Genomic DNA, 26,243 nt, shown 5'->3' with positions numbered 1-26,243 from the left:
GGGAAGGAAAGAAAAAAAAAAAAAAAAAAAAAGAGAGGTTAGAGTGGGAGAGAGCCAAAGCATAAGAGACTGTTAAAAACTGAGAACAAACTGAGGGTTGATGGGGGGTGGGAGGGAGGGCAGGGTGGGTGATGTGTATTGAGGAGGGCACCTTTTGGGATGAGCACTGGGTGTTGTATGGAGACCAATTTGACAGTAAATTTCATATATTAAAAAAAAAAAAAAAGAGTTCTAGAAGAAGAGAGAGAGAAAGGGGCAAAAGGTGTACTTGAACAAATAATAGCTGAGAACTTCCCCAATCTGGGGAAGGAAATGGACATTGATATCCAGGAGGCACAGAGAACTCCCTTCAGACGTAACAGGAATTGATCTTCTGCATGACATATCATAGTGGAACTGGCAATATACAAAGATTAAGAGAGAATTCTGAGAGCAGCTAGGGATAAACAGGCTTAACCTACAAGGGTAGACACATGAGGATAGTAGCAAACCTATCTACTGAAACTTGGCATGCCAGAAAAGAATTGCAAGAAATATTCAATGTGCTGAAGAGTAAAAATATGCAACAAAGAATCCTGTATCCAGCAAACCTGTCGTTCAGAATAGGAGAGATAAAGGTTCTCCCAGACAAACAAAAACTGAAGGAGTTCATCATCACTAAACCAGCCCAACAAGAGATCCTAAGGGAGACTCTGAGTGAAATGTTGCAAAGACCACAAAGGACCAGAGACATCACTACAAGCATGAAATGTACAGATAACACAATGACTCTAAATCCATATCTTTCTATAATAACACTGAATGTAAATGGACTAAAGGCTCAAATCAAAAGACATAGTGTATCAGAAAGGATTAAAAAAAAAAACAAGACCCATCTATTTGCTGTCTACGAGAGACCCATTTTAGACCTGAGGACATCTTTAGATTTAAAGTGAGGGGATGGAGAACCATCTATCATGCTACTGGAAGTCAAAAGAAAGCTGGAGTGTCCATACTTATTACAGGCAAAATAGATTTTAAATTAAAGGCTGTAACAACAGATGAAGAAGGGCATTATATCATAATTATGAGGTCTATCCATCAAGAAGAGTTATCAATTATAAACATTTATTCACCCAAATTGGGAGCACCAAATGTATAAAACAATCACAAACATACTTAATCTTATTGGTAAGAATGTGGTAATTGCAGGGGAGTTTAATACTCCACTTACACCGATGGACAGATCATATGGGCAGAAAATCAGTAAAGAAGCAATAGCCCTGAATGATACACTGGGCCAGATGGACTTGACAGATATATACAGAGCTTTTCAGCCTAAAGCAGCAGAATACACATTCTTCACAAGTGCACAAGGAACATTCTCCAAGATAGATCACATACTGGGTCACAAAACATCCCTCAATAAATACAAAAGAATTGAGATTATACCATGCACACTTTCAGATCACAATGCTGTGAAACTTGAAGTCAACCACAGGAAAAAAGTCTGGAACACCTCCAAAAGCATGGAGGTTAAAGAACATCCTAAAGAACATGAATGGGTCAACCAGGCAATTAGAGAAGAAATTTAAAAATATATGGGAACAAATGAAAATGAAAATAAAACAATCCAAACCCTTTGGGATGCAGCAAAGGCAGTCCTAAAAGGAAAATACATTGCAGTCCAGACCTATCTCAAGAAACAAGAAAAATTCCAAATACAAAATCTAACAGCACACCTAAAGGAACTAGAAACAGAACAGAAAAGAAATCCAGAGGCCAACAGAAGAAGAGAAATAATAAAGACCAGAGCAGAAATAAACAATATAGAATGCAAAAAAAAAATTTTTATTTTAAAAAAAATTTTTAAAAGCATGAGACCAATGAAACTAAGAGCTGCGTGGTTTTTTTTTTTTTTGAGAAAATAAGCAAAATTCATAAACCCCTAACCAGACTTCTCAAAAAGAAAAGAGAGACGACCCAAATATATAAAATCATGAATGAAAATGGACTTATCACATCCAATCCCTCAGAAATACAAACAATTATCAGGGAATGTCATGAAAACTTATATATCAACAACTTGACCACCTGGAAGAAATGGAAAAATTCATAGACACCCACACACTACCAAAACTCAAACAGGAAGAAATAGAAAATTTGAACAGACCCATAACTAGTGAAGAAATTGAATTAGTTATTAAAAATCTCCCAACAAATAGGAGTCCTGGGCCAGATGGCTTCCCAAGGAAATTCTAAGACATTTAAAGCAGAGTTAATACCTATCCTTCTCAAGATGTTCCAAAAAAATACAAATAGAAGGAGAGCTTCCAGACTCATTCTATGAGGCCAGCATTACCTTGATTCCCAAAACAGACGGAGACCCCACAACAAAGGAGAATTGCAGACCAATATCCCTGATGAACATGTATGCAAAAATTCTCAAAAAGATTCTAGCAAATTTAATTCAACAGCATATCAAAAGAATTATTCACCATGACCAAGTGGGATTCATTCCTGGGCAGCAGGGCTGGTTCAATAGTTGCAAATCAAACCATGTGATACATCACATTAATAAAAGAAAGGATAAGAATCATATGATCCTGCCAACAGATGCAGAAAAAGCATTTGACAAAATACAGCATCCTGTCTTAATAAAAACTCTCAAGAAAGTCGGGATACAAACAACATACTTTAACATCATAAAACCCCCATATGAAAAGCCCACAGCTAATATCATCTGCAATGGGGAAAAACTGAGAGCTTTCCCCCTGAGATCAGGAACACAGCAGGGATGTCCACTCTCACCACTGTTGTTTAACATAGTGTTGGAAGTCCTAGCCTCAGCAATCAGACAACAAAACAAAATAAAAGGCATCAAAATTGGCAAAGAAGAATTCAAACTTTCAAGTTTCACAGATGACATGATCCTCTACATAGAAAACCCAAAAGACTCCACCAAAGGTGCGAGAACTAATACATGAATTCAGCAAAGTCGCAGGGTACAAAATCAACGTACAGAAATCGGTAGCATTTCTATACACCAATAATGAAGCAACAGAAAGAGAAATCAAGAAATTAATCCCATTTACAATTGCACCAAGAGCCATAAAATAGCTAAGAATAAACCGAACCAAAGATGTAAAAGATCTGTATGCTTAAAATTATAGAAAACTTATGAAGAAAATTGAAGAAGACATAAAGAAATGGTAAAACATTCCATGCTTGTGTATGGAATCACAAAAGACCCCCAAATAGACAAAACAATATTGAAAAAGAAAATTAAAGAGGGAAGCATCACAATCCCAGACTTTAGCCTCTACTACAAAGCTGTAATCATCAACACAGTGTGGTATTGGCACAAAAACAGACACATAGACCAATGGAATAGAATAGAGACTCCAGAATTGAACCCACAACTGTATGGACGACTCATTTTGACAAAGCAGGAAAGAGCATCCAATGGAAAAAAGACAGTCTCTTTAACAAATGGTGCTGGGAGAACTGGACAGCAACATGCAGAAGAATGAAACTAGACCACTTTCTTACACCATTCACAAAAATAAACTCAAAATGGACGAAAGACCTGAATGTGAGGCAGGAAACCATCAAAACCCTAGAGGAGAAAGCAGGCAACAACCTCCTTGACCTCAGCCACAGCAATTTCTTACTTGACACATCTCCAAAGGCAAGGGAGTTAAAAGCAAAAATGAACTATTGGGACCTCATCAAGATAAAAGTCTTCTGCACTGCAAAGGAAACAATCAACAAAACTAAAAGGCAACCGACAGAATGGGAGAAGATATTCACAAATGACATATAGGACAAAGGGTTAGTATCCAAAATCTATAAAGAATTTATCAAAGTCAACACCTGAGAAACAAATACTCCAGGGAAGAAATGGGCAGAAGACATGAATAGACATTTTTCCAAAGAAGACATCCAGATGCCCAATGGCCACATGAAAAGATGCTCAACATCACTCATCAGGGAAATACAAATAAAAGCCACACTGAGATATCACCTCACACTGGACAGAGTGGCTAAAATTAACAACTCAGGAGGGCACCTGAGCAGCTCAGTCAGTTAAGCATCTGACTTCGGTTCAGGTCATGATCTCACGGTTTGTGAGTTCGAGCCCGCGTCCAGCTCTGGGCTGACAGCTCAGAGCCTGGAGCCCATTTCAGATTCTGTGTCTCCCTCCCCTCCGCTGCTTGCACTCTGTCTCTCACACTGTCTCAAAAATAAATGAAAATTAAAAAATACTCAGGAAACAACAGATGCGGGTGAGGATGAGAAGAAACGGAAACACTCTTGCACTGTTGGTGGGAATGCAAACTGGTGCAGCCAGTTTGGAAAACAGTGTGGAGATTCCTCAAAAAATTAAAAATAGAACTACCCTACGACCCAGCAATAGCACTACTAGGAATTTATCCAAAAGATACAGGAGTGCTGATGCATAGGGGCATATGCACCCCACTGTTTATAGCAGTGCTTTCAATAATAGCCAAATTATGGAAAGAGCCTCAATGTCCATCAACTGATGAATGGATAAAGAAGATGTGGTTTATGTATACAATGGAATACTACTTGCCAATGAGAAAGAATGAAATCATGCCATTTGCAACAATGTGGATGGAACTGGAAGGTATTATACTAAGTGAAATAAGTCAGTCAAGAAAGACAGATATCATATGTTTTCACTCATATGTGGAACTTGAGAAATGTAACAGAAGACTGTGGGGGAAGGGAAGGGGAAAAAATAGTTACAAACAGAGAGGGAGGGAGGCAAACCATCAGAGACTATTAAATACAGAGAACAAACTGAGGGTTGATGGGTGGGGGGGTGGGGAAGAGGGGAAAATGGGTGATGGGCATTGAGGAGGGCACTTGTTGGGATGAGCACTGGGTGTTGTATGTAAGCAATGAACCACAGGATTCTACTCCGAAAACCAAGAGCACACGGTACACGCTGTATGTTAGCCAATTTGACAATAAATTATATTAAAAACAAAAAGAGTAGGGTAATACTTAGCAAAATTCCAACACTACTCTTTATGACAGTTTATTAACTTATGTTAGAAATTATGACATGGTAATGAAAAAGAAAAGTATATCATCAGAAAATATGTCATTTTGCATAAGTCAACTCATGTACATACACTTGTATAAAACAAGATTATGTCTCTTTCAATCACTAGGAAAATGGTGGCTATTAAATAAATGACCTTGGGCCAATTGGCTATCTGTTAGAAAATACAGGATACTGGTCTTACAGCATATATTAAGTATTCAGATTAAATAAGGATAAGCTTTATGAATACATGAAAATACTTGTCGTAGCAATATTCTAAGTTAGACACAAAACCTAGAAACCATAAAATTAAAGGTTGACTTCTTTGATTACCTAAAAATTAAAATCTTAAATATCAAGAAAGCCCATAAGTAGTTTTGCATACATTAGGAATCATCTATTTTAAGATGTCAAATCAACCACCTGTTATGACCTGCTTTTTGCTCAAGAGCTTTGGAATTTCTGAATATAAAACAAAAACCATTTCATAATCATATGCCAAATCAAAGAAAGAAATACTCTCCTGATCAGTAACTGAGGAATTCCAGCAAATGGAAAACAGGGCACAGATAGAAAATGATATAAAGGCACATATATATATTTATTAATCACTGAGGTTTGTCAATAATGAGCCAATGGTAGTCAAAGATGAAATTATACACTTCAATATATTTATTTCTGAAAGTGCTTTCTTAAAATAGTTTGCATTGCTTAAAATTCTATTCTTCATTCATATCCCAGATGAACTTCAAGGGAAAATCTTTCATTTTCCTTTGGAAAATCTTGTCAAACCTTTCATTCTGCTCAACAGTCATGTGATTTTTCCAGTCTCCAATGGTACCTGGGAGGAAAAGCAAAGAAATTGCCTCAGTGAAGATTCTGGGATGAGGGAACATGATGCCCTAGAGTTGGGAGGAACATCAGTTTTTAGTTTTTTATTTTCCTCCCCACTGAGGCCCCAGTTGCTCCTGCATATGACCATGCCCTGCCTCTCCCACCTTATGGCCAGTGAGGGGGACACAAACTCATCATGGCAATTAGGTTATAATTTAAGTAATTAGCCCAACTCCTCAGCTGTCAGCCACAGGGAAAAGGAGAAAACTCCTGCAGCTTGTTTACTATTTTGTTCCAGGTTAGCATGGGCTAGTGTTAGTTTACAGAGGTCCTTTAAAAATTCCCAAAATCAGATTTCCTTGGACAAATATTTACTGATGAGGACATGGATGCTCAGAGACATTTTTAAAATATAGCCAAGCTCATACCGTTTGGAATGGCTCACCTATAATTATTCCATCTGTACTCACTGTAGGTTTACCAAAGTCTTACTTAAACTTATAGACACAGAGTTGTGATGACAAAAGAGGCTGATAGAAGAAGCAAGAAAAGAAACACTATTTGTAAAAGCACATGGAAGTGTAAACCAATAACTGAAACAGACTGAAATACTAATGAAACTGAAAATACAAATAGTGCAGGAATGGTAAAGCTAGGGCAAATGACATTCCATTACATAAGATGTAAAAGAAAAGTACGTGTCTGGGCAGAAGAAACATAAGAAAATGTTCCTCGCTTCCACAAGGAAATTTGGCTCCTGCTATTTGTCTTCTTGGCCATTTCAGTCTCATTTGCAGGTGGGTTAAAGATGTATAAACAGAAAATTTTCTTTTTTCAAAGAAAAAATTGCAAGTACAATGATAATGGCAGCTGAGAGGGGTCATAACATCTACAACATGACAGGGTATGCCGAGAGTAACAGGAAGGGGACTCAGTTTGGCTTCGAGTTACCAGTGATTCACATTGTTGAGCTGAATGGATAAAGATCTATAAATAGATTTAGTGAAGGAAATACTCATGTAGAGAAATCAAACCAAATATTTACTGTTACTATACATGCAAGCATAGAACCCTGTGATTAAGTAGAAAATTTATGTCTAAAATTCTGTATTATAGATGTCCCATGTACTGTTAGAATATCACAAAGTATGAAGTAGAATGATTGTATAAAATAATAAAAATATTCTAACATGTTCAAATTTATCAGTTTATGAAAGTCAATTCATTTAAAAACTCACTCAGGATGACGTAAGAGATATTGACCTAATGGAGATATTTCCATACATTTTTATGACGTAAGTTTCTGGTAGTAGAGGACACATGATAGTCATGCACAATACAAGAGAACAGCAAAAGTGTGTTGTTAAATCAGTCCTGGCGGAGGTTTGGGAAAAAATAGAGATGGAAGAGCAGCCAGTGATGGCCAACAGACCCACCATTAAACTCATCATCACATGTGCTCATCCCATGTTAATGGGGGGAAAGAATCTAACAGTAAATGAACATCCCTTTCGTGGCAGACATTGTACTAGTCTTTGGTGGAATTCTAGGGGCCATGGAGAAGGCCTTATGATTTTAGATTATTAATCAGATACATTCAGGGACCATATGATATATAGTCTCCAAGAGCACCAAGAGGAAATCATGGAAAATCATCTGTCTACAGAAGGGCACTGGGCCATGAGAGCTCCATGTTATAAAAGTAACCCAAGAAGCTGAGAAGCTACATTTTAATCCACTCATACCATCGTGTAGGACAGCCATTCACTGTTCAACCTCACCTTTGCGAAGGAAATGACCTTTAGCTTCTAACCCATATCGGGTCTTTATTATATTCTTGTAATTTGCCCGTGGGTCATATTTCATGTTCTGAAATGTGGCCTGTCTCACAATGGCATCCATTTCCTCCTCACTCAGCTCTTTCCCCAAAAACTTGCAGACTTTTGACAGAGAACCTTTGAGATCCTATAATAAATCACAGTATGATAAATTATTCACATTATAAGAAAGACTTACACATGAGTCACAACTAAATATCATAGGTACTAAGGCTGGTTTGATAAATGGAGTTGACTAGGTATTTATCCAAGGGATACAGGTGTGCTGTTTCGAAGGGGCACATGTACCCCAATGTTTATAGCAGCGCTATTGACAATAGCCAAAGTATGGAAAGAGCCAAAATGTCCACTGGCAGATGAATGGATAAAGAAGATGTGGTATATGTATACAGTAGACCATTACTCAGCAATCAAGAAGAATGAAATCTGGCCATTTGCAACAACGTGGATCGGACTAGAGGGTATTATGCTAAGCAAAATTAGTCAGTCAGAGAAAGACAAATATCGTATGACTTCAGTCATATGTGGAATTTAAGATACAAAACAGACGAACACAAGGGAAGGGAAGCTACAATAGTATAAAAACAAGGAAAGTGACAAAACATAAGAGACTCTTAAATATAGAGAGTAAATAGAGGGTTGCTGTAAGGGGTGTTGGTGGAGGATGGACTAAATGGGCAAAGGTCATTAAGGAAAGTACTAGTTGAGATGAGCACTGGGTGTTATACATAGGGGATGAATCACTGGAATCTACTCCTGAAATCATTATTGCACAATATGCTAACTAACTAGGATGGAAATTTAAAAAGAAAAGAAAAGAAAAAGCCAATACAAAACTTGATAACATACATAATGTTGAATGAAAAAATAAAACAATTTTAGAAGAAAAGAAAAAAAAGAACTAGAGCTGACCATAAGCGGTGACTTGCTTATCTTTCTTGGTAAATTAAACTTTGATTTGTCCACCGTTTTAGAACACATTTGGGTTAACTTTAGGAACGCTCATATTTCATTTTATCTGTGGTAACTTGGCAAGTATTTGGGGAGTAGCTATTGTGTCAAACACTGCCCTGCATGATGGTGCCGGTGATCAGAGGCACAACAGGGGATCAGTGCTGGGAATTCAGTAGTAGGACCTATGGGCCGAGAGTAATTGTGTAACAGATTTCAGAGAAAGTTTCAACAAAGATGAGAAATTTGTTCTGGGGATTAAAGCAAAAACAGGAGTTTTCTAGGTAGACAAACTAAAGGTATGGAATCTAGACAAAAGAAAGAATATCTGCAACACTGTGGTTGCATGGAAGGTATGAAATATCAGGTCATAGAGTATTAGAAGTTGGGTTTCCCTGGAGCTATATCTGACAGGCTTTGGGTGAGAAAGATGGGAGATGAGGTTGGAGGCAATGGATGGCCCATATTGTGAGGAAGGTTGCAAGGCTGGCCAGATACTTGAATCTCTTATTTGGTAGGAGATATGGTCTCAACAAGACAGTCTAGTCTCGCTGTCATGATATTGGGGCAGCTGGAACCCAAACTAGTGAAAACTATTCATCGGCCCTTCATCTTGCCTGCCTTTGAACTCTTTGTCTTCTTTCTCGCTAAGAGATCCCTGGAGGGGGTGTCCTGGCAGCAGTGCCCAGGCCCATTCTAGTAATGATCCTGATCAATCTAAGACCCTCATGGCAATCCAATTGTCCTCTACAAGACATTAGTCTGGGGTGGTCACATGACACCATTTTGGCATTGAAACAGAAAGAGGAAATGAAACAGAAACTTCTGAGAGGGATTTTCCTCATGGAGAAAAGGTGCAAACAGTGCAAGGCCAGAAAGCCCTTTTTCTCCCATTTCCCTTTATTTCTCCCATGCATGCTATCACCTAAGGACATGACTTTGGAGCTACAACAACCATTCTTCTAGTATGAGGGGAGACATCATAACCACACCAAATATGATATGAAGGAAAAACAGAAAATGCAGGGACATTCTCTACATGTCTGAGCTGCCACACCCAGCATCAGGATGTCCTACCTCTGGAATTCAGCCAATAAGCAGTAGAACTTCTTCTGTTTTAAGCCACTTGGACTTGACTGTCCAGGAGCTGAATTCTTTCTAATCATACACAGCCATTTTCATTTAATTTTTCTTGCAATGCTTAACCATATACAATGCAGACAAGATTAAAATTTCCCAAGAGGTGCAACATAACATGTAGAATGTTACTAGATTACATAGTGCAGAAAACAGACTTAACAATCCATGAAAGAGAGACCAATAACCTGGCTCAAAATAATCAAAGATATGCATGCCCACATACATCAACAGACAATTCCTCACACAGAGACAATCTTTGAAAAGAAAGCTCCAGTATGCTTTGGAAATGAACACTGGTAAAGAAAGCTTAGAAGTGATACTGGAAGAACGTCTCCTGGTACACTGTATCTGGGATCTCAAATTTGATATCGTCCTTTGGATGTTCTGAGCATGAACCTTGATATTCATTCGGCCAGGATGACTTACAGCTTCAGAGAAGTCACTAATGTCACGTTTCTCACCTTCTTCATCTCCTCATACATCAAGAACTGAATGTTGAAGAGGCTTTTGTGCTCATACCAACCTTTGATGTGGTCAAACCAAAGGCTTCCCAACACTGTGGGGAGAACAGATACATAATTAGGTTAATATGCTGAACCCGTTGAAAATAAGATACAGTATTAGAAGATGCAGGATGCCTCAGTAACAAAGAAGGAAAAGGAAATGTGCTGCTAGATTTCAGATTTCCACTCGCGCCTGGTTGTGGAAAAACCATCCAGCTTCCACCACGAAACAATTACATGACTCAAGGAGAAATTGGTCTCTTAAAAGCGCATTTCATATAGACAGGAAATCACCTTAACATGGGGTAAGAAAAACCAAAAGGGAACAGAAGAAGGAATCCTCTGCTTCTTCCTCTCGCTGATTCCAAAGGCACATGGAGCTATTTCCCTGCTGCGTGGAACATGAGAACTTGCTGATGAGTCACTGCAGCTGGGCACAGTGCATTACAGACTAATCTGTTAACTCTGCTGTTCCAGATCATCATCCTCAGAATCAATCCTAACGATGTGAGGTTGCCTGGCTGGCCCAGTGAATAGAGCATACAACGCTTGATCTCGGAGTTGTGAGTTCGAGCCCAAAGTTGGGTGTAGAGATTCATTAAAAAACAAATAAAAATATTTTTAAAAGTACTTTTTAAAGAAAAGAAAGTAGAACGGAACTTTGTCAAAAAGCTGGGAGGTGCCCCCTGCAATACGCAGTGCAAAGTTCCCAACCGGTATCTAAACTGAGATGCTTCTCCCTTAGCTAGAACAGAAATCTGTGTGCTAGTGAAATATTCTTTTCATATTAGATGCACATATTTTCTGGTGGTATGACTGAAATCTTGACACTCTCCTGAGAGGGAGAGAGAATGATCAGTGTTTGCAACAGTGGCTGAACTTGGTTACCCAAGTGACCCTACCAACTAGCTTCATATGTTGATTACTGACCCATGCAACTCTTGTTCAGCATCCTCTTTCCCTCTGCCATTCACTAAGTCTAAAAACACCACAAGACACCAGACTTATTACTTAGTTTATAAAACTTTAGTTACCTTTTCCTTCTAGAAATTGTTCCATAAATTCCTCAAAGGAACTTGTAACTTGTAATGTCACATTCTTTGAAAAGTGGAAATATGAGCACATAACGTCCTTAGGGTTTCTGTATATGTAAATAATCTGCAAAGAAAGGAAGTATTCAATATTTCTGAAGCTTTCATTCTGTTATATTTTTACCCTAATACCTTACAATTGGATGAAGCCTGTTAGTTGAACTTCACTCTCCTAACCATATCATATCATGCATATATTCAGCTCTTTTTTGTATTTTGCCTTATTCCCTGCAATGCCTCTCTCTTCACAATTGGCCTAGTGACTATCAATTACTCCTCAAGACATACCTCACATGGTACCTCTTCTTAACTCCCCCAGAGAGCGACAATATTCTCTTGTTCTTACATCAACAATCAAATATATGTGAAAATGCCTTTTAGCTATAAAATCATGGCAATAGGAAAAACCTACTAAAATGTTTTCAATCATCTTAGAAACTTTAGTGTGTTTTTCTTGTTTTTAATTTGGTTTTGAGAGAGAGGGAGACAACAAGCAGGAGAGAGGGGAAAATAGAACTGTTATTTTTAATTTTTTAATGTTTATTTATTTTTAAGAGAGACAGAGCATGAGCAGGGGGAGGCAGAGAGAGAGGGAGACACAGAATCCAAAACAGGTTCCAGACTCTGAGCTGTCAACACAGAGCCCGACTCAGGGTCCCAACCCACAAACTACAAGATCAAGACCTGAGCCAAAGTCAGACACATAACCAACAGAACCACCCAGGAACCCCGAGAGAGAGAGAATCTTAAGAAGCCTCCATACTCAGTGCAGAGTCCAACGTGAGGCTCTATGCCAGGACCCTGGGATCATGATCTGAGCCAAAATCAAGAGTCAGATGCTCAACTGACTGAACCACCCTGGTGCACCTAGAGTGTGTTTTTTCTGATGCCCCAGTGTATGGTTTACATAGTTCTTATTTATATACCTTCACAGTGTAAAGCACAAATACTGGGCAGACAGAAGTCACCAGTTCAGTATTTTCTGCATCAAAAGAATATGGGATTCATTTTAAAAATTGTTTATTATAACCAATCAGAAGGTATAATTTCATAAAACAATTAAGCAACCCAATGATGTTAGAATACAAAATATAATCAATATCTGTCCAACCCACAATTAAATGGCTTATTCAGCATGTGTACAGAATATTCAGGGGCTCTGTATAAAACCTAAGGCTTGTATCTTCATTGTGAAATGGCATGTGTATAGTTTGTTAGTTCCTGAGAGAGGAAGCTTCCAGGTTCATTATAGGAAAGCTTTTATTCATTTTCCACCTCCCTGCACATTGCCTGCTTATGCTAGGAGATGACCTAATAGATGTCACCCCTGAGTGATCCCACTGCACTGGAAATAGAGTCTTTCACTCAGGGGATTTACTTGATGTTAACAAAGTGGTGGATAACATCAAATAAATATCAACAGCCGTTGATATTTCCATAAAGAAATAAGAAATCCTCCTAAATGTGAAGGAAGAAGTTCTTTTCACTCCCTTGCTATGATTCTTCATGTCTCTGGCTTTGGATTGGGGAATGGCTTCTTCTCATTAATCCATATACTTATGTAAAAGTGACATCTACACAATGGGATAGCTGAGTAACTTATGCCACATACTTGATCATACCCCTATTAAGTAGATAATGATACAAGTTATTAATAGAGGAGTGTTTTGAAGATAAAATTAAAATTCCATTTGGATATTTGAGTTCCATATTTGGATAATAAAGTCCATAGAGATATTTGAAATCTCTATGGATATAATATAGGAAATAGTAAATAGTTTACATTAGTCTAGAATTAAAGGGAGAAATCAACTGTACATACGTTTTATTTAAAGTTATGTGATTAGATACTATAACTGGGGTATTAATTACAGAGGGAGAATACACGGGAATCCTCACTTCTCAAAGGTTAGAGGAAGAAAGGAAGAAGGAAGGAACAGTATTTCAGAATGTTATTGTATATGTTTAAAAAAAACTCAAATAGATTAAAAAAGACTAAGTAGAGAGGAAGATGGCGGCGTAGGAGGACGCTGGGCTCACTGCGCGTCTTACTGATCACTTAGATTCCACCTCCACCTGCCTAAATAACCCAGAAAACTACCAGAAGACTAGCAGAACGGAGTCTCCGGAGCCAAGCGTAGACGAGAGGCCCACAGAAGAGGGTAGGAAGGGCGGAGAGGCTGTGCGCGCTGCACGGACTGGTGGGAGGGAGCCAGGGCGGAGGAGCAGCCTGCCGGCCAAGCAGGGCCCCCAAGTCTGGCTTGCAAAAGCGGAGGGGACGGACGGAGTGTGTTCCGACAGCAAGCGCGACTTAGCATCTGGGAGGTCATAAGTTAACAGCTCTGCTCGGAAAGCGGGAGGGCTGGAGGACAACGGGAGGGAGAGTTGCTGACCCCGAAACGACAGAGCTATTTGGTGGGGAACAAAGGCGCTCGCCAGCGCCATCTCCCTCGCCCATCCCCAGCCAAAATCCCAAAGGGAACCAGTCCCTGCCAGGGAACTTGCTTGCTCTGCGCAAATACCCAACGTTCTGCTTCTGCGGAGCCACCCCTCAGGCAGCGGGTCTGACTCCCTACCGCTGCCACTGGGCCCCTCCTGAAGTGGATCACCTAAGGAGAAGCGAGCTAAGCCTGCCCCTCCTGCCCCCCGTGCACCTTGCCTACGCACCCCAGCTAATATGCCAGATCCCCAGCACCACAAGCCTGGCAGTGTGCAAGTAGCCCAGACGGGCCACGCCGCTCCACAGGGAATCCCGCCCCTAGGAGAGGGGAAGAGAAGGCACACACCAGTCTGACTGTGGCCCCAGCGGTGGGCTGGGGGCAGACATCAGGGCTGACTGCGGCCCCGCCCACCAACTCCAGTTATACACCACAGCACAGGAGAAGTGCCCTGCAGGTCCTCACCACTCCAGGGACTATCCAAAATGACCAAACGGAAGAATTCCCCTCAAAAGAATCTCCAGGAAATAACAACAGCTAATGAACTGATCAAAAAGGATTTAAACAATATAACAGAAAGTGAATTTAGAATAATAGTCATAAAATTAATCGCTGGGCTTGAAAACAGTATACAGGACAGCAGAGAATCTCTTGCCACAGAGATCAAGGGACTAAGGAACAGTCAGGAGGAGCTGAAAATGCTTTAAACGAAATGCAAAACAAAATGGAAACGACGACGGCTTGGATTGAAGAGGTAGAGGAGAGAATAGGTGAACTAGAAGATAAAGTTATGGAAAAAGAGGAAGCTGAGAAAAAGAGAGATAAAAAAATCCAGGAGTATGAGGGGAAAATTAGAGAACTAAGTGATACACTAAAAAGAAATAATATACGCATAATTGGTATCCCAGAGGAGGAAGAGAGAGGGAAAGGTGCTGAAGGGGTACTTGAACAAATTATAGCTGAGAGCTTCCCTGAACTGGGGAAGGAAAAAGGCATTGAAATCCAAGAGGCACAGAGAACTCCCTTCAGAGGTAACTTGAATCGATCTTCTGCATGACATATCATAGTGAAATGGGCAAAATACAAGGATAAAGAGAAAATTCTGAAAGCAGCAAGGGGTAAACATGCCCTCACATATAAAGGGAGACCTATAAGACCCGTGACTGATCTCTCTTTTGAAACTTGGCAGGCCAGAAAGGATTGGCACGAGATCTTTAATGTGCTGAACAGGAAAAATATGCAGCCGAGAATCCTGTATCCAGCAAGTCTGTCATTTAGAATAGAAGGAGAGATAAAGGTCTTCCCAAACAAACAAAAACTGAAGGAATTCATCACCACTAAACCAGCCCTACAAGAGATCCTAAGGGCGATCCTGTGAGACAAAGTACCAGAGACATCACTACAAGCATAAATCATACAGACATCACAATGACTCTAAACCCATATCTTTCTATAATAACACTGAATGTAAATGGATTAAATGCGCCAACCAAAAGACATAGGGTATCAGAATGGATAAAAAAACAAGACCCATCTATTTGCTGTCTACAAGAGACTCATTTTAGATCTGAGGACACCTTTAGATTGAGAGTGAGGGGATGGAGAACTATTTATCATGCTACTGGAAGCCAAAAGAAAGCTGGAGTAGCCATACTTATATCAGACAAACTAGACTTTAAATTAAAGGCTGTAACAAGAGATGAGGAAGGGCATTATATAATAATTACAGGGTCTATCCATCAGGAAGAACTAACAATTATAAATGTCTATGCGCCGAATACCGGAGCCCCCATATATATATAAAACAATTACTCATAAACATAAGCAACCTTATTGATAAGAATGTGGTAATTGCAGGGGACTTTAACACTCCACTTACAGAAATGGATAGATCATCTAGACACATGGTCAATAAAGAAACAAGGGCCCTGAATGACACATTGGATCAGATGGACTTGACAGATATATTTAGAACTCTGCATCCCAAAACAACAGAATATACTTTCTTCTCGAGTGCACATGGAACATTCTCCAACATAGATCACATACTGGGTCACAAAACAGCCCTTCATAAGTACACAAAAATTGAAATTATACCATGCATACTTTCAGACCACAATGCTATGAAGCTTGAAATCAACCACAGGAAAAAGTCTGGAAAACCTCGAAAAGCATGGAGGTTAAAGAACACCCTACTAACGAATGAGTGGGTCAACCAGGCAATTAGAGAAGAAATTAAAATATATATGGAAACAAACGAAAATGAAAATACAACAATCCAAACGCTTTGGGATGCAGCGAAGGCAGTCCTGAGAGGAAAATACATTGCAATCCAGGCCTATCTCAAGAAACAAGAAAAATCCCAAATACAAAACCTAACAGCACACCTAAAGGAAATAGAAGCAGAACAGCAAAGGCAGCCTAAACCCAGCAGAAGAAGAGAAATAATAAAGATCAGAGCAGAAATAAACAATATAGAATCTAAAAAAACTGTAGAGCAGATCAACGAAACCAAGAGTTGGTTTTTTGAAAAAATAAACAAAATTGACAAACCTCTAGCCAGGCTTCTCAAAAAGAAAAGGGAGATGACCCAAATAGATAAAATCATGAATGAAAATGGAATGATTACAACCAATCCCTCAGAGATACAAACAATTATCAGGGAATACTATGAAAAATTATATGCCAGCAAATTGGACAACCTGGAAGAAATGGACAAATTTCTAAACACCCACACTCTTCCAAAACTCAATCAGGAGGAAATAGAAAGCTTGAACAGACCCATAACCAGCGAAGAAATTGAATCGGTTATCAAAAATCTCCCCACAAATAAGAGTCCAGGACCAGATGGCTTCCCAGGGGAGTTCTACCAGACGTTTAAAGCAGAGATAATACCTATTCTTCTCAAGCTATTCCAAGAAATAGAAAGGGAAGGAAAACTTCCAGACTCATTCTATGAAGCCAGTATTGCTTTGATTCCTAAACCAGACAGAGACCCAGTAAAAAAAGAGAACTACAGGCCAATATCCCTGATGAATATGGATGCAAAAATTCTCAATAAGATACTAGCAAATCAAATTCAACAGCATATAAAAAGAATTCTTCACCATGATCAAGTGGGATTCATTCCTGGGATGCAGGGCTGGTTCAACATTCGCGAATCAATCAACGTGATACATCACATTAATAAAAGAAAAGGTAAGAACCATATGATTCTGTCAATCGATGCAGAAAAGGTCTTTGACAAAATCCAGCACCCTTTCTTAATAAAAACCCTTGAGAAAGTCGGGATAGAAGGAACATACTTAAACATCATAAAAGCCATTTATGAAAAGCCCACAGCTAACATCATCCTCAATGGGGAAAAACTGAGAGCTTTTTCCCTGAGATCAGGAACACGACAGAGATGCCCACTCTCACCGCTGTTGTTTAACATAGTGCTGGAAGTTCTAGCATCAGCAATCAGACCACAAAAGGAAATCAAAGCATCAAAATTGGCAAAGATGAAGTCAAGCTTTCGCTTTTTGCAGATGACATGATATTATACATGGAAAATCCGATAGACTCCACCAAAAGTCTGCTAGAACTGATACATGAATTCAGCAAAGTCGCAGGATACAAAATCAATGTACAGAAATCAGTTGCATTCTTATACACTAACAATGAAGCAACAGAAAGACAAATGAAGAAACTGATCCCATTCACAATTGCACCAAGAAGCATAAAATACCTAGGAATAAATCTAACCAAAGATGTAAAAGATCTGTATGCTGAAAACTATAGAAAGCTTATGAAGATAATTGAAGAAGATTTAAAGAAATGGAAAGACATTCCCTGCTCATGGATTGGAAGAATAAATATTGTCAAAATGTCAATACTACCCAAAGCTATCTACACATTCAATGCAATCCCAATCAAAATTGCACCAGCATTCTTCTCGAAACTAGAACAAGCAATCCTAAAATTCATATGGAACCACAAAAGGCCCCGAATAGCCAAAGTAATTTTGAAGAAGAAGACCAAAGCAGGAGGCATCACAATCCCAGACTTTAGCCTCTACTCCAAAGCTGTAATCATCAAGAGAGCATGGTATTGGCACAAAAACAGACACATAGACCAATGGAATAGAATAGAAACCCCAAAACTGGACCCACAAAAGTATGGCCAACTCATCTTTGACAAAGCAGGAAAGAATATCCAATGGAAAAAAGACAGTCTCTTTAACAAATGGTGCTGGGAGAACTGGACAGCAACATGCAGAAGGTTGAAACTAGACCACTTTCTCACACCATTCACAAAAATAAACTCAAAATGGATAAAGGACCTGAATGTGAGACAGGAAACCATCAAAACCCTAGAGGAGAAAGCAGGAAAAGACCTCTCTGACCTCAGCCGTAGCAATCTCTTACTCGACACATCTCCAAAGGCAAGGGAATTAAAAGCAAAAATGAACTACTAGGACCTTATGAAGATAAAAAGCTTCTGCACAGGAAAGGAAACAACCAACAAAACTAAAAGGCAACCAACGGAATGGGAAAAGATATTTGCAAATGACATATTGGACAAAGGGCTAGTATCCAAAATCTATAAAGAGCTCACCAAACTCCACACCCGAAACACAAATAACCCAGTGAAGAAATGGGCAGAAAACATGAATAGACACTTCTCTAAAGAAGACATCCAGATGGCCAACAGGCACATGAAAAGATGCTCAACGTCACTCCTTATCAGAGATACAAATCAAAACCACACTCAGATATCACCTCACGCCAATCAGAGTGGCCAAAATGAACAAATCAGGAGACTATAGATGCTGGCGAGGATGTGGAGAAACGGGAACCCTCTTGCACTGTTGGTGGGAATGCAAATTGGTGCTGCCACTCTGGAAAGCAGTGTGGAGGTTCCTCAGAAAATTAAAAATAGACCTACCCTATGACCCAGCAATAGCACTGCTAGGAATTTACCCAAGGGATACAGGAGTACTGATGCATAGGGGCACTTGTACCCCAATGTTTATAGCAGCACTCTCAACGCTAGCCAAATTATGGAAAGAGCCTAAATGTCCATCAACTGATGAATGGATAAAGAAATTGTGGTTTATATACACAATGGAGTACTACATGGCAATGAGAAAGAATGAAATATGGCCCGTTGTAGCAACGTGGATGGAACTGGAGAGTGTGATGCTAAGTGAAATAAGCCATACAGAGAAAGACAGATACCATATGGTTTCACTCTTATGTGGATCCTGTGAAACTTAACAGAAACCCAAGGAGGAGGGGAAGGAAAAAAAAAAGAGGTTAGAGTGGGAGAGAGCCAAAGCATAAGAGACTGTTAAAAACTGAGAACAAACTGAGGGTTGATGGGGGGTGGGAGGGAGGGGAGGGTGGGTGATGGGTATTGAGGAGGGCACCTTTTGGGATGAGCACTGGGTGTTGTATGGAAATCAATTTGACAACAAATTTCATATATTGAAAAAAAAAAACTCAAATAACATTTCCTAAATAGTAAAGTTATCAACTTTTCTCACAGAACACCAAGGCCAAGATGTGAGTACAGCAGGTTGGGTTAACTCATCATCTTGATGCTATCATGGACTTAGAGTCTCCCACTTTTCTACTCTGACTTGTTGAATCTCCTCCATGTCCCAGATGGCTACTACTTTTCATCCCCATGGTCTCTTTAAAGAGTGAAGAAACCTTCTCCGAGAAGACATGAAACTTCTGAAAGAAGAAGAAACTTCCTTACCTGTGTCATTGCTCATAAGCTTGTCACTTACCTGTATCTGAATAAATCACTGCAAGATTCCTGGTACCAAAACCAGGCTTTGGACCAACTAAATTGTACCCTCTCCCCAGCCGGGGATTAAACTATCAGGCCAAAGCACACAGAGGATACAAACCCAAACAAAATGAGAGTTCCGCTGACATGAAATATGAGGAGAGGAATTGGTTGCTGGATAGAGTATGCTCTAAGTGTCTACTGAGACAGGCTGATACCAGAAATGTCCTATCTGGAACAGCAGGAAAAGAAAATGTTTAAAGAAGTAGAAAGTGATCAATTATGTCAGATGTCAGTAATAGGCCAAGTAAAATGATCAAGAAATAATCCCTGCTTTTTGAAAATTATAAAAAATAAGTGACATTGAGGGGTGCCTGGGTGGCTCAGTCAGTTAAGCATCCAGTCGTGATCTCACGGTTCATGAGTTGGAGCCCCACATTGGGAACTGTGTTGATAGCTCAGAGCCTGGAGCCTGTTTTGAATTTTGTGTCTCCCTCTCTCTGTCTGCCCCTCCCTGCTTGTGCTCTGTCTCTTTGTCTCTCAAAAATAAACATTAAAAAAAAAGTGACATTGACATTCAGGATTCAATGAAAGAGTGGAGAGTGAGGCTAAATACTTTTAAGTTGACCTCAAACAGTAAATGAAGGAAAGTAGCTGAAAGTGAAATGGAGAAAGACAAGTTTTGTTTTATTGTTAAAATGTGCTACATGAAAACTTGATTTGGGGTCAAACAGAATGATCCAGTTAAACAAAAGGAAATCGGTGATGAATGAAAAAATGAATGTTACATTTTTCAAGCAAAATCTTTGAGAATAGAGCAAGTCTCTCAACAGTGGCACCATGGACATTACTCTCAGAAAACTCTTTGTTGTTGGGGCTACCTTGAGCATCATAAGGCATACATCAGCATCCTGGGCCTCAACCACTAACAATAACACCATCACCACTCTAACCACAAATGCCTACAAATATTGCCAATATTCTGGCAACGAAAATGTCTCCCATTTGTGAAACAGTGGGATAGAGAAAGCTGATCCAAAAAGGGATTCAAACCATGAGTGGAGGGGCAGATATGTAATAAGAATAGAAAGTGTCTACACACTCCACCTTTTCTTCTTAAGGAGGGAAGGCAGTGAGCGGAGGCTTTGGATATGGAGGGTATCTACTGGGAATGGTTTATTGGATAGCCTTTTCCGGGATAGGTGAGCAGAATGCTGTCGAGCTTTGAGAACAGAAAAAAGCATCAAAGAGTCATTTTGGGAAGGGTGGAAGCAAAATAGTTTTTAAAAAGTAAAATGTGAGAATTGTGACCACAAATGTAAAGACAAGACACACTTTTTAAGTGTTTTGGTTTTTTCATATCACACTAGGACTTTCATGAACATAGGTCCTAATATACAACAACTTTGTTTCATCAGAGTTAGGTGTTGGCAGCTGATCATAACAGAGTTGAATGGAGGAAGAGATTTTGACAAATGGGATTTGAATGTGAAATATAGAGTCATTGGTGGGTTAGGAGAAATTAAATATATGTATGGACATATCTTGTATGGACAAATGTTGAGTGAGAGGGAAGAAGTGGAGGGAGAGGGGAACTGGAGACCTGAAGATGCCGATACACCCCTGCAAGGGACACCTGAAGGGAGTAGGAGGAAAAGGAGACAGCACTCAGATAACAAGGTGCTTAAAGTCAAGATTCATGTTAGGGCAATTACTGATGATCGTTTTTATAATTTATTCAATGTACATATGCATTGCGAACTCCATCTCTCTCAAGAATTTCCATTTTGGCCAGAAACACAGACAATAAATACACAGGTAAGTATGTATTCCATCAGACAGCAAATAGTGTCATTTAAAAAAGGCAGTTTATAACACATATGTTGTCTTAGAGGGTTACTGAAGTTGGTGGAAGAAAAAGTTGCTGGAGTTGAAGTCAACCCTGAGAGACCTGGCAGGGCTAGGGGTATGGGAGGACAGTGCAGAGCCTGATGGGTCAACCTGAAGGAGGAAATCCTGCACTTGTGTGGCCCTGACAAGGAGTGCTTCCTTCATGTTGACCCTTTGGGTGCAATTTGGCTTCACTCCTGTCTGGCCAGCCAGAGACAATGCACATCAACTTTGAAATAATCCCATGAGTGACAGGAAAAGAGGTAGAAAGGAAGAAAATGAGCCAAGAGCTGAAATTATCAATAGATGGAGGTGACTGATCACTCAGTAGAGACAAATGATTTGCTCTGAACTTTCCTAGGACTTCCAATGAACTAGGTACATTTGAAGAGAAAGTGGGCAAAATAGTTTGGAAGTGTCTAAAGGAAGCAAGGAGGGCACACAGAGAAAAGAAAAAGGAATTGTTAGCAGTTTATATATACTTGGTAATACAGCTAATTAAAAAATTAAAGGATATATAATATATAATGTACATGATATTATAATACATTCTATACATTACATTAAATACACACAAATATACTCTTTTATCTTTTAATAGATGTATTACTTATATAATCAGAAAACAAAGGGTGCAAGATAAAAATCTCATACTGTAAGATAAGAACACAAATGGCTATTGAAACTTTAAGTATGTGAAATGCCACATTTGCCAACAGCTAGATGAGTGCAGTATCAATGTAATGAAATGAAATGAAACAATAAAAAAAGAGCAGTTATTTTTCAGCAGCCATGGTCTATTTCCTACCTTTGCTTTTTTGTTCTTCAGCCCCCTTGGAACCAAGTAGTATGGGAGGTGGGTAGCGAAGAGACGAGGAGATGGTCTTTCAACAAAATCCATTTTTCGAAAGTTGTACTCGAAGAAGGGGACTCGATCAACTGTTTCCAGATTCCCAATGCCTTTGCGATGTTCTTCAAAATAAATCAAGCTTAATAACTGCTGAAACCAGCTGGTTCCTGTAAAAGAAATAATTTCATTTTCAATGATGCACAAATTTCTCTAAAATGCATAGATGTGCCATCAGGTTTTTATCAGAGCTTGGTATTATAATAAGTATACTGATAATTTCATCTGAACAGAATTTTCATATTAAAAAATGCAGAATAGATGAAAGAAAACAAATATTGCTTTTATTTTTCCTTTAAAGAAGATGCTCCATTTGAAACTCTGTGGGCATTTGTCCCACAAATTTATTTTTTGACTCTTCTGTGCTTTCTTCTGCTTCATGTATGGGACTTTTGAACTATCTTCTATGCCTGCCTCTAGATTTCCTTCCACAACCCCACTCCTAGTACATCAGGTAATAGAAGCAAAGAAATAGGAATTTTACTGAAGGAGTCACCTCCCATGTTTTTCGCCATCACCATGTTTCCTACTGTGTCCATGATGTCCACTTAAGTAAATAGTGTTCATTATAAATCCCTAAAGGAGGCCCTGTGACCCACATGGAGACAGAAAGGAAAAGATGATGCCTCAATTTGGACCTTTCACTGTAAGTGGGATGTAAAAAATTCTTATGATGATTGTTTCTCTTAATTCCTATTAGAGTGGACGTTTGTCACAGAATAAGTGGGTGTCATCCCAAGGTGGGGCCTCTGGGATAGCTCTCCTGGGCCCACAGTAGAGGCAGGACCTGCCTATACCAAGCCACAGCCTTCCACAATAGGTCACTGCATTCTACTGGAGCAGGGATAGACACTGAGGAACCCGATGGCCCCCTCCTCCAGACCAGTGTTGCTCATTGCCTGGATTAATTCTAGGACAATTCTTGTTATATAGATATATTCTTCCTTCCTTTTCTCCTTCTTATCTCTTCCCTCCACTAGGCTGGTTACTCTGGTTATTGGTTTGTTCAAGCAGACATTTAATCCATTCTCTTGATACTTGTTCTACACCTCCTTCTTACTTTTCTTTCCCTTTCTCTGGAATAATCACCTGCATAATTTCTGTCTGGGTAACTTTATCTTCATTTCTTTTTCCTCACTGCTTCTATATTTTCCTTTCTCTCTCTCTCTCTGGATTAAGACTTTTAGTTTCTCTTCCTGGTCAATGTTTATTTTTTTCTTTTTCCCCATCCCAGTCATTTTTCTCCTTGTATGTGCTCTTCCATCAGCACCACCTATACCCTGTTCTTGTAGCTGGTGTTTCTGTTTTCTTGCTTTTGGATTGTTTTTGTTTATTTGTTTGTTTGTTTGTTTGATGTGTTTGTGTCTTTGTGTGTTTTTGTTTTCTGTTTGTTTGCTTTCCTTTCCAGGGCTACTTCAAGGAAAAAATCAAAGCACATCTGGTGGAGGGTCGAAACATCACTGTGAGGAGGGAAATGAAATAACCAAAGTCACAATAACAGAGTGCAAGTAACACTCTCCAAAAAACACCTCCTGAAGGGCCAAGTCCTAGACAGTGTATGACCCCCCTTTAACATAGCAGTGCTCACAGATGCTGAGCACATAACAAGATTTTCAAACTCATAAGGGACAGATAATTAGCCAAAATAATGAAATGGAGGAACTCTCCTCAAAAGAATTCCCAGGGAAAACTGACAGCTAAAAAATTGACCAAAACAGATATAAACAATATAACTGAACAAGAATTTAGAATAATAGTCATAAGATTAATCGCTGGGCTTGAAAAAAGCACAGAAGACAGCAGAGAATATATTGCTGCAGAGACCAAGAACTAAAAAATAGTCATGATAAATTTTTTAAAATGCTATAAATGAGGTACAAAATAAAACAGAGGTGGCCACAGCACGGGTTGAAGAGGCAAAGGGGGGAACTGGTGAATTAGAAGATAAAATTATGGAAAAAGAGGTAGCTGAGAAGAGAGATTTAAAAAATCCAGGATCACAAGAGAATTACAGAAGTAAGTGATTCAGTCAAATGTAACAATACCTGTATCATTGGAATTCCAGAAGAAAAAAAGACAGAGAAAGGGGCTGAAGGTGTATTTGAACAAATCATAGCTGAGAACTTTCCCAATCTGGGGAAGGAAACAGACATTGAAATCAAGAGGCACAGAGAACTCCCTTTAGACATAGCTTGGGTTGACCTTCTGCATGACATATAGTGAAACTGGCAAAATACAAGGATAAAGAGAGAATTCTGAAAGCAACGAGGGATGAACGGGGCTTTAACATACAAAGATAGACACATAAGGGTAGTAGCAGACCTATCTACTGAAACTTGGCAGGCCAGAAAGGAATGGCAGGAAATCTTCAATGTGATAAACAGGAAAAATATGCAGCCAAGAATCCTTTATCCACCAAGCCTATCATTCAGAGTAGAAGGAGAGAAAAAGGTTTTCCCAAACAAACAAAAACTGAAGGAATTCATCACCACTAAACCAACCCTACAAGAGACCCTATGGGTCCTCTGTGAGTGAAATGTTGCAACGACCACAAAGGACCAGAGATATCACTACAAGCATGAAACCTACAGATAACACAATGACTTTAAATCCGTATTTTTCAATAATAACACTGAATGTAAATGGAATAAATGCTCCAATCAAAAGACATAGGGTATCAGAAAGGATTAAAAAAAAACAAGACCCATCTATTTGCTGTCTACAAGAGACCCATTTTAGACCTGAGGACACCAGATTGAAAGTGAGGGGATGGAGAACTATCTATCATGCTACTGGAAGTCAAAAGAAAGCTGGAATAACCATACTTATATCAGACAAACTAGACTTTAAATTAAAGTCTGTACCAAGAGATGAAGAAGGGCATTATATAATAACTACAAGGCCTATCCATGAGGAAGAGCTAATAATCATAACTGTCTATGCACCAAATTTGAAAACACCCAAATATATAAACCAATTACTCAGAAGCATAGTCAGTCTTATTGGTAAGAATGTGGTAATTGCAGGGGACTTTAATACTCCACTTACATGAATGGACAGATCATCTAGGCAGGAAATCAGTAAAGAAGCAATGGCCCTGAATGATACACTGGGCCAGATGGACTTGACAGATATATACAGAGCTTTTCAGCCCAAAGCATCAAAATACACATTCTTCTTGAGTGCACATAGAACATCTTCCAAGATACATCACATACTGGGTCACAAAACAGCCCTCAATAAATATAAAAGAATTGAGATCATACCATGCACACTTTCAGATCACAGTGCTATGAAATTTGAAATCAACGACAGGAAAAAGTATGGAAAACCTCCAAAAGCATGGAGGTTAAAGAACATCCTACTAAAGAACGAATGGGTCAACCAGGCAATTAGAGAAGAAATTTAAAAATATATGGAAACAAATGAAAATGAAAACACAACAATCCAAACCCTTTGGGATGCAGCAAAGGCAGTCCTAAGAGGAAAATACATTGCAGCCCAGGCCTATCTCAAGAAACAAGAAAGACCCCAAATACAAAATCTAACAGCACACCTAAAGGAACTAGAAGCAGAAGAACAAAGACATCCCAAACCCAGCATACAAAGTCAAATAATAAAGATCAAAGCAGAAATAAACAATATAGAATTCAGAAAAAAAGTAGAACAGATCAATGAAACTAAGAGTTGGTTATTTGAAAACATAAACAAAATTGATAAATCTCTAGCCAGGGTTCTCAAAAAGAAAAGAGAGAGGACCCAAATAGATAAAACCACGAATGAAAATGGATTTATTATAACCAATCCCTCAGGA

General features: G+C 39.1%; 1 protein-coding gene across 2 annotated transcripts in view; it reads right to left on the bottom strand.

Moving 5' to 3' along the window:
- Positions 1 to 5,775: 5,775 nt before the first annotated feature.
- The window catches only part of LOC102948899 (amine sulfotransferase-like), a 52,720-nt gene continuing 32,252 nt past the window's right edge, over positions 5,776 to 26,243 (bottom strand). For both annotated transcript variants that reach the window (XM_042985337.1, XM_007078697.3), the window contains 5 exons: positions 22,331 to 22,539; positions 11,357 to 11,480; positions 10,281 to 10,375; positions 7,672 to 7,855; positions 5,776 to 5,897 (listed from right to left, as the gene is read on the bottom strand). In XM_042985337.1, coding sequence (XP_042841271.1) covers positions 5,776 to 5,897; positions 7,672 to 7,855; positions 10,281 to 10,375; positions 11,357 to 11,480; positions 22,331 to 22,539 — 734 coding nt within the window. The remainder of the gene's footprint in view (positions 5,898 to 7,671; positions 7,856 to 10,280; positions 10,376 to 11,356; positions 11,481 to 22,330; positions 22,540 to 26,243) is intronic.

The sequence above is a fragment of the Panthera tigris genome, chromosome B2, assembly GCF_018350195.1.
Source record: "Panthera tigris isolate Pti1 chromosome B2, P.tigris_Pti1_mat1.1, whole genome shotgun sequence".
Lineage (NCBI taxonomy): Eukaryota > Metazoa > Chordata > Mammalia > Carnivora > Felidae > Panthera > Panthera tigris.
The sequence above is the reverse complement of the archived record's forward strand: the minus strand, read 5'-3'. Positions and strand labels throughout refer to the sequence as shown.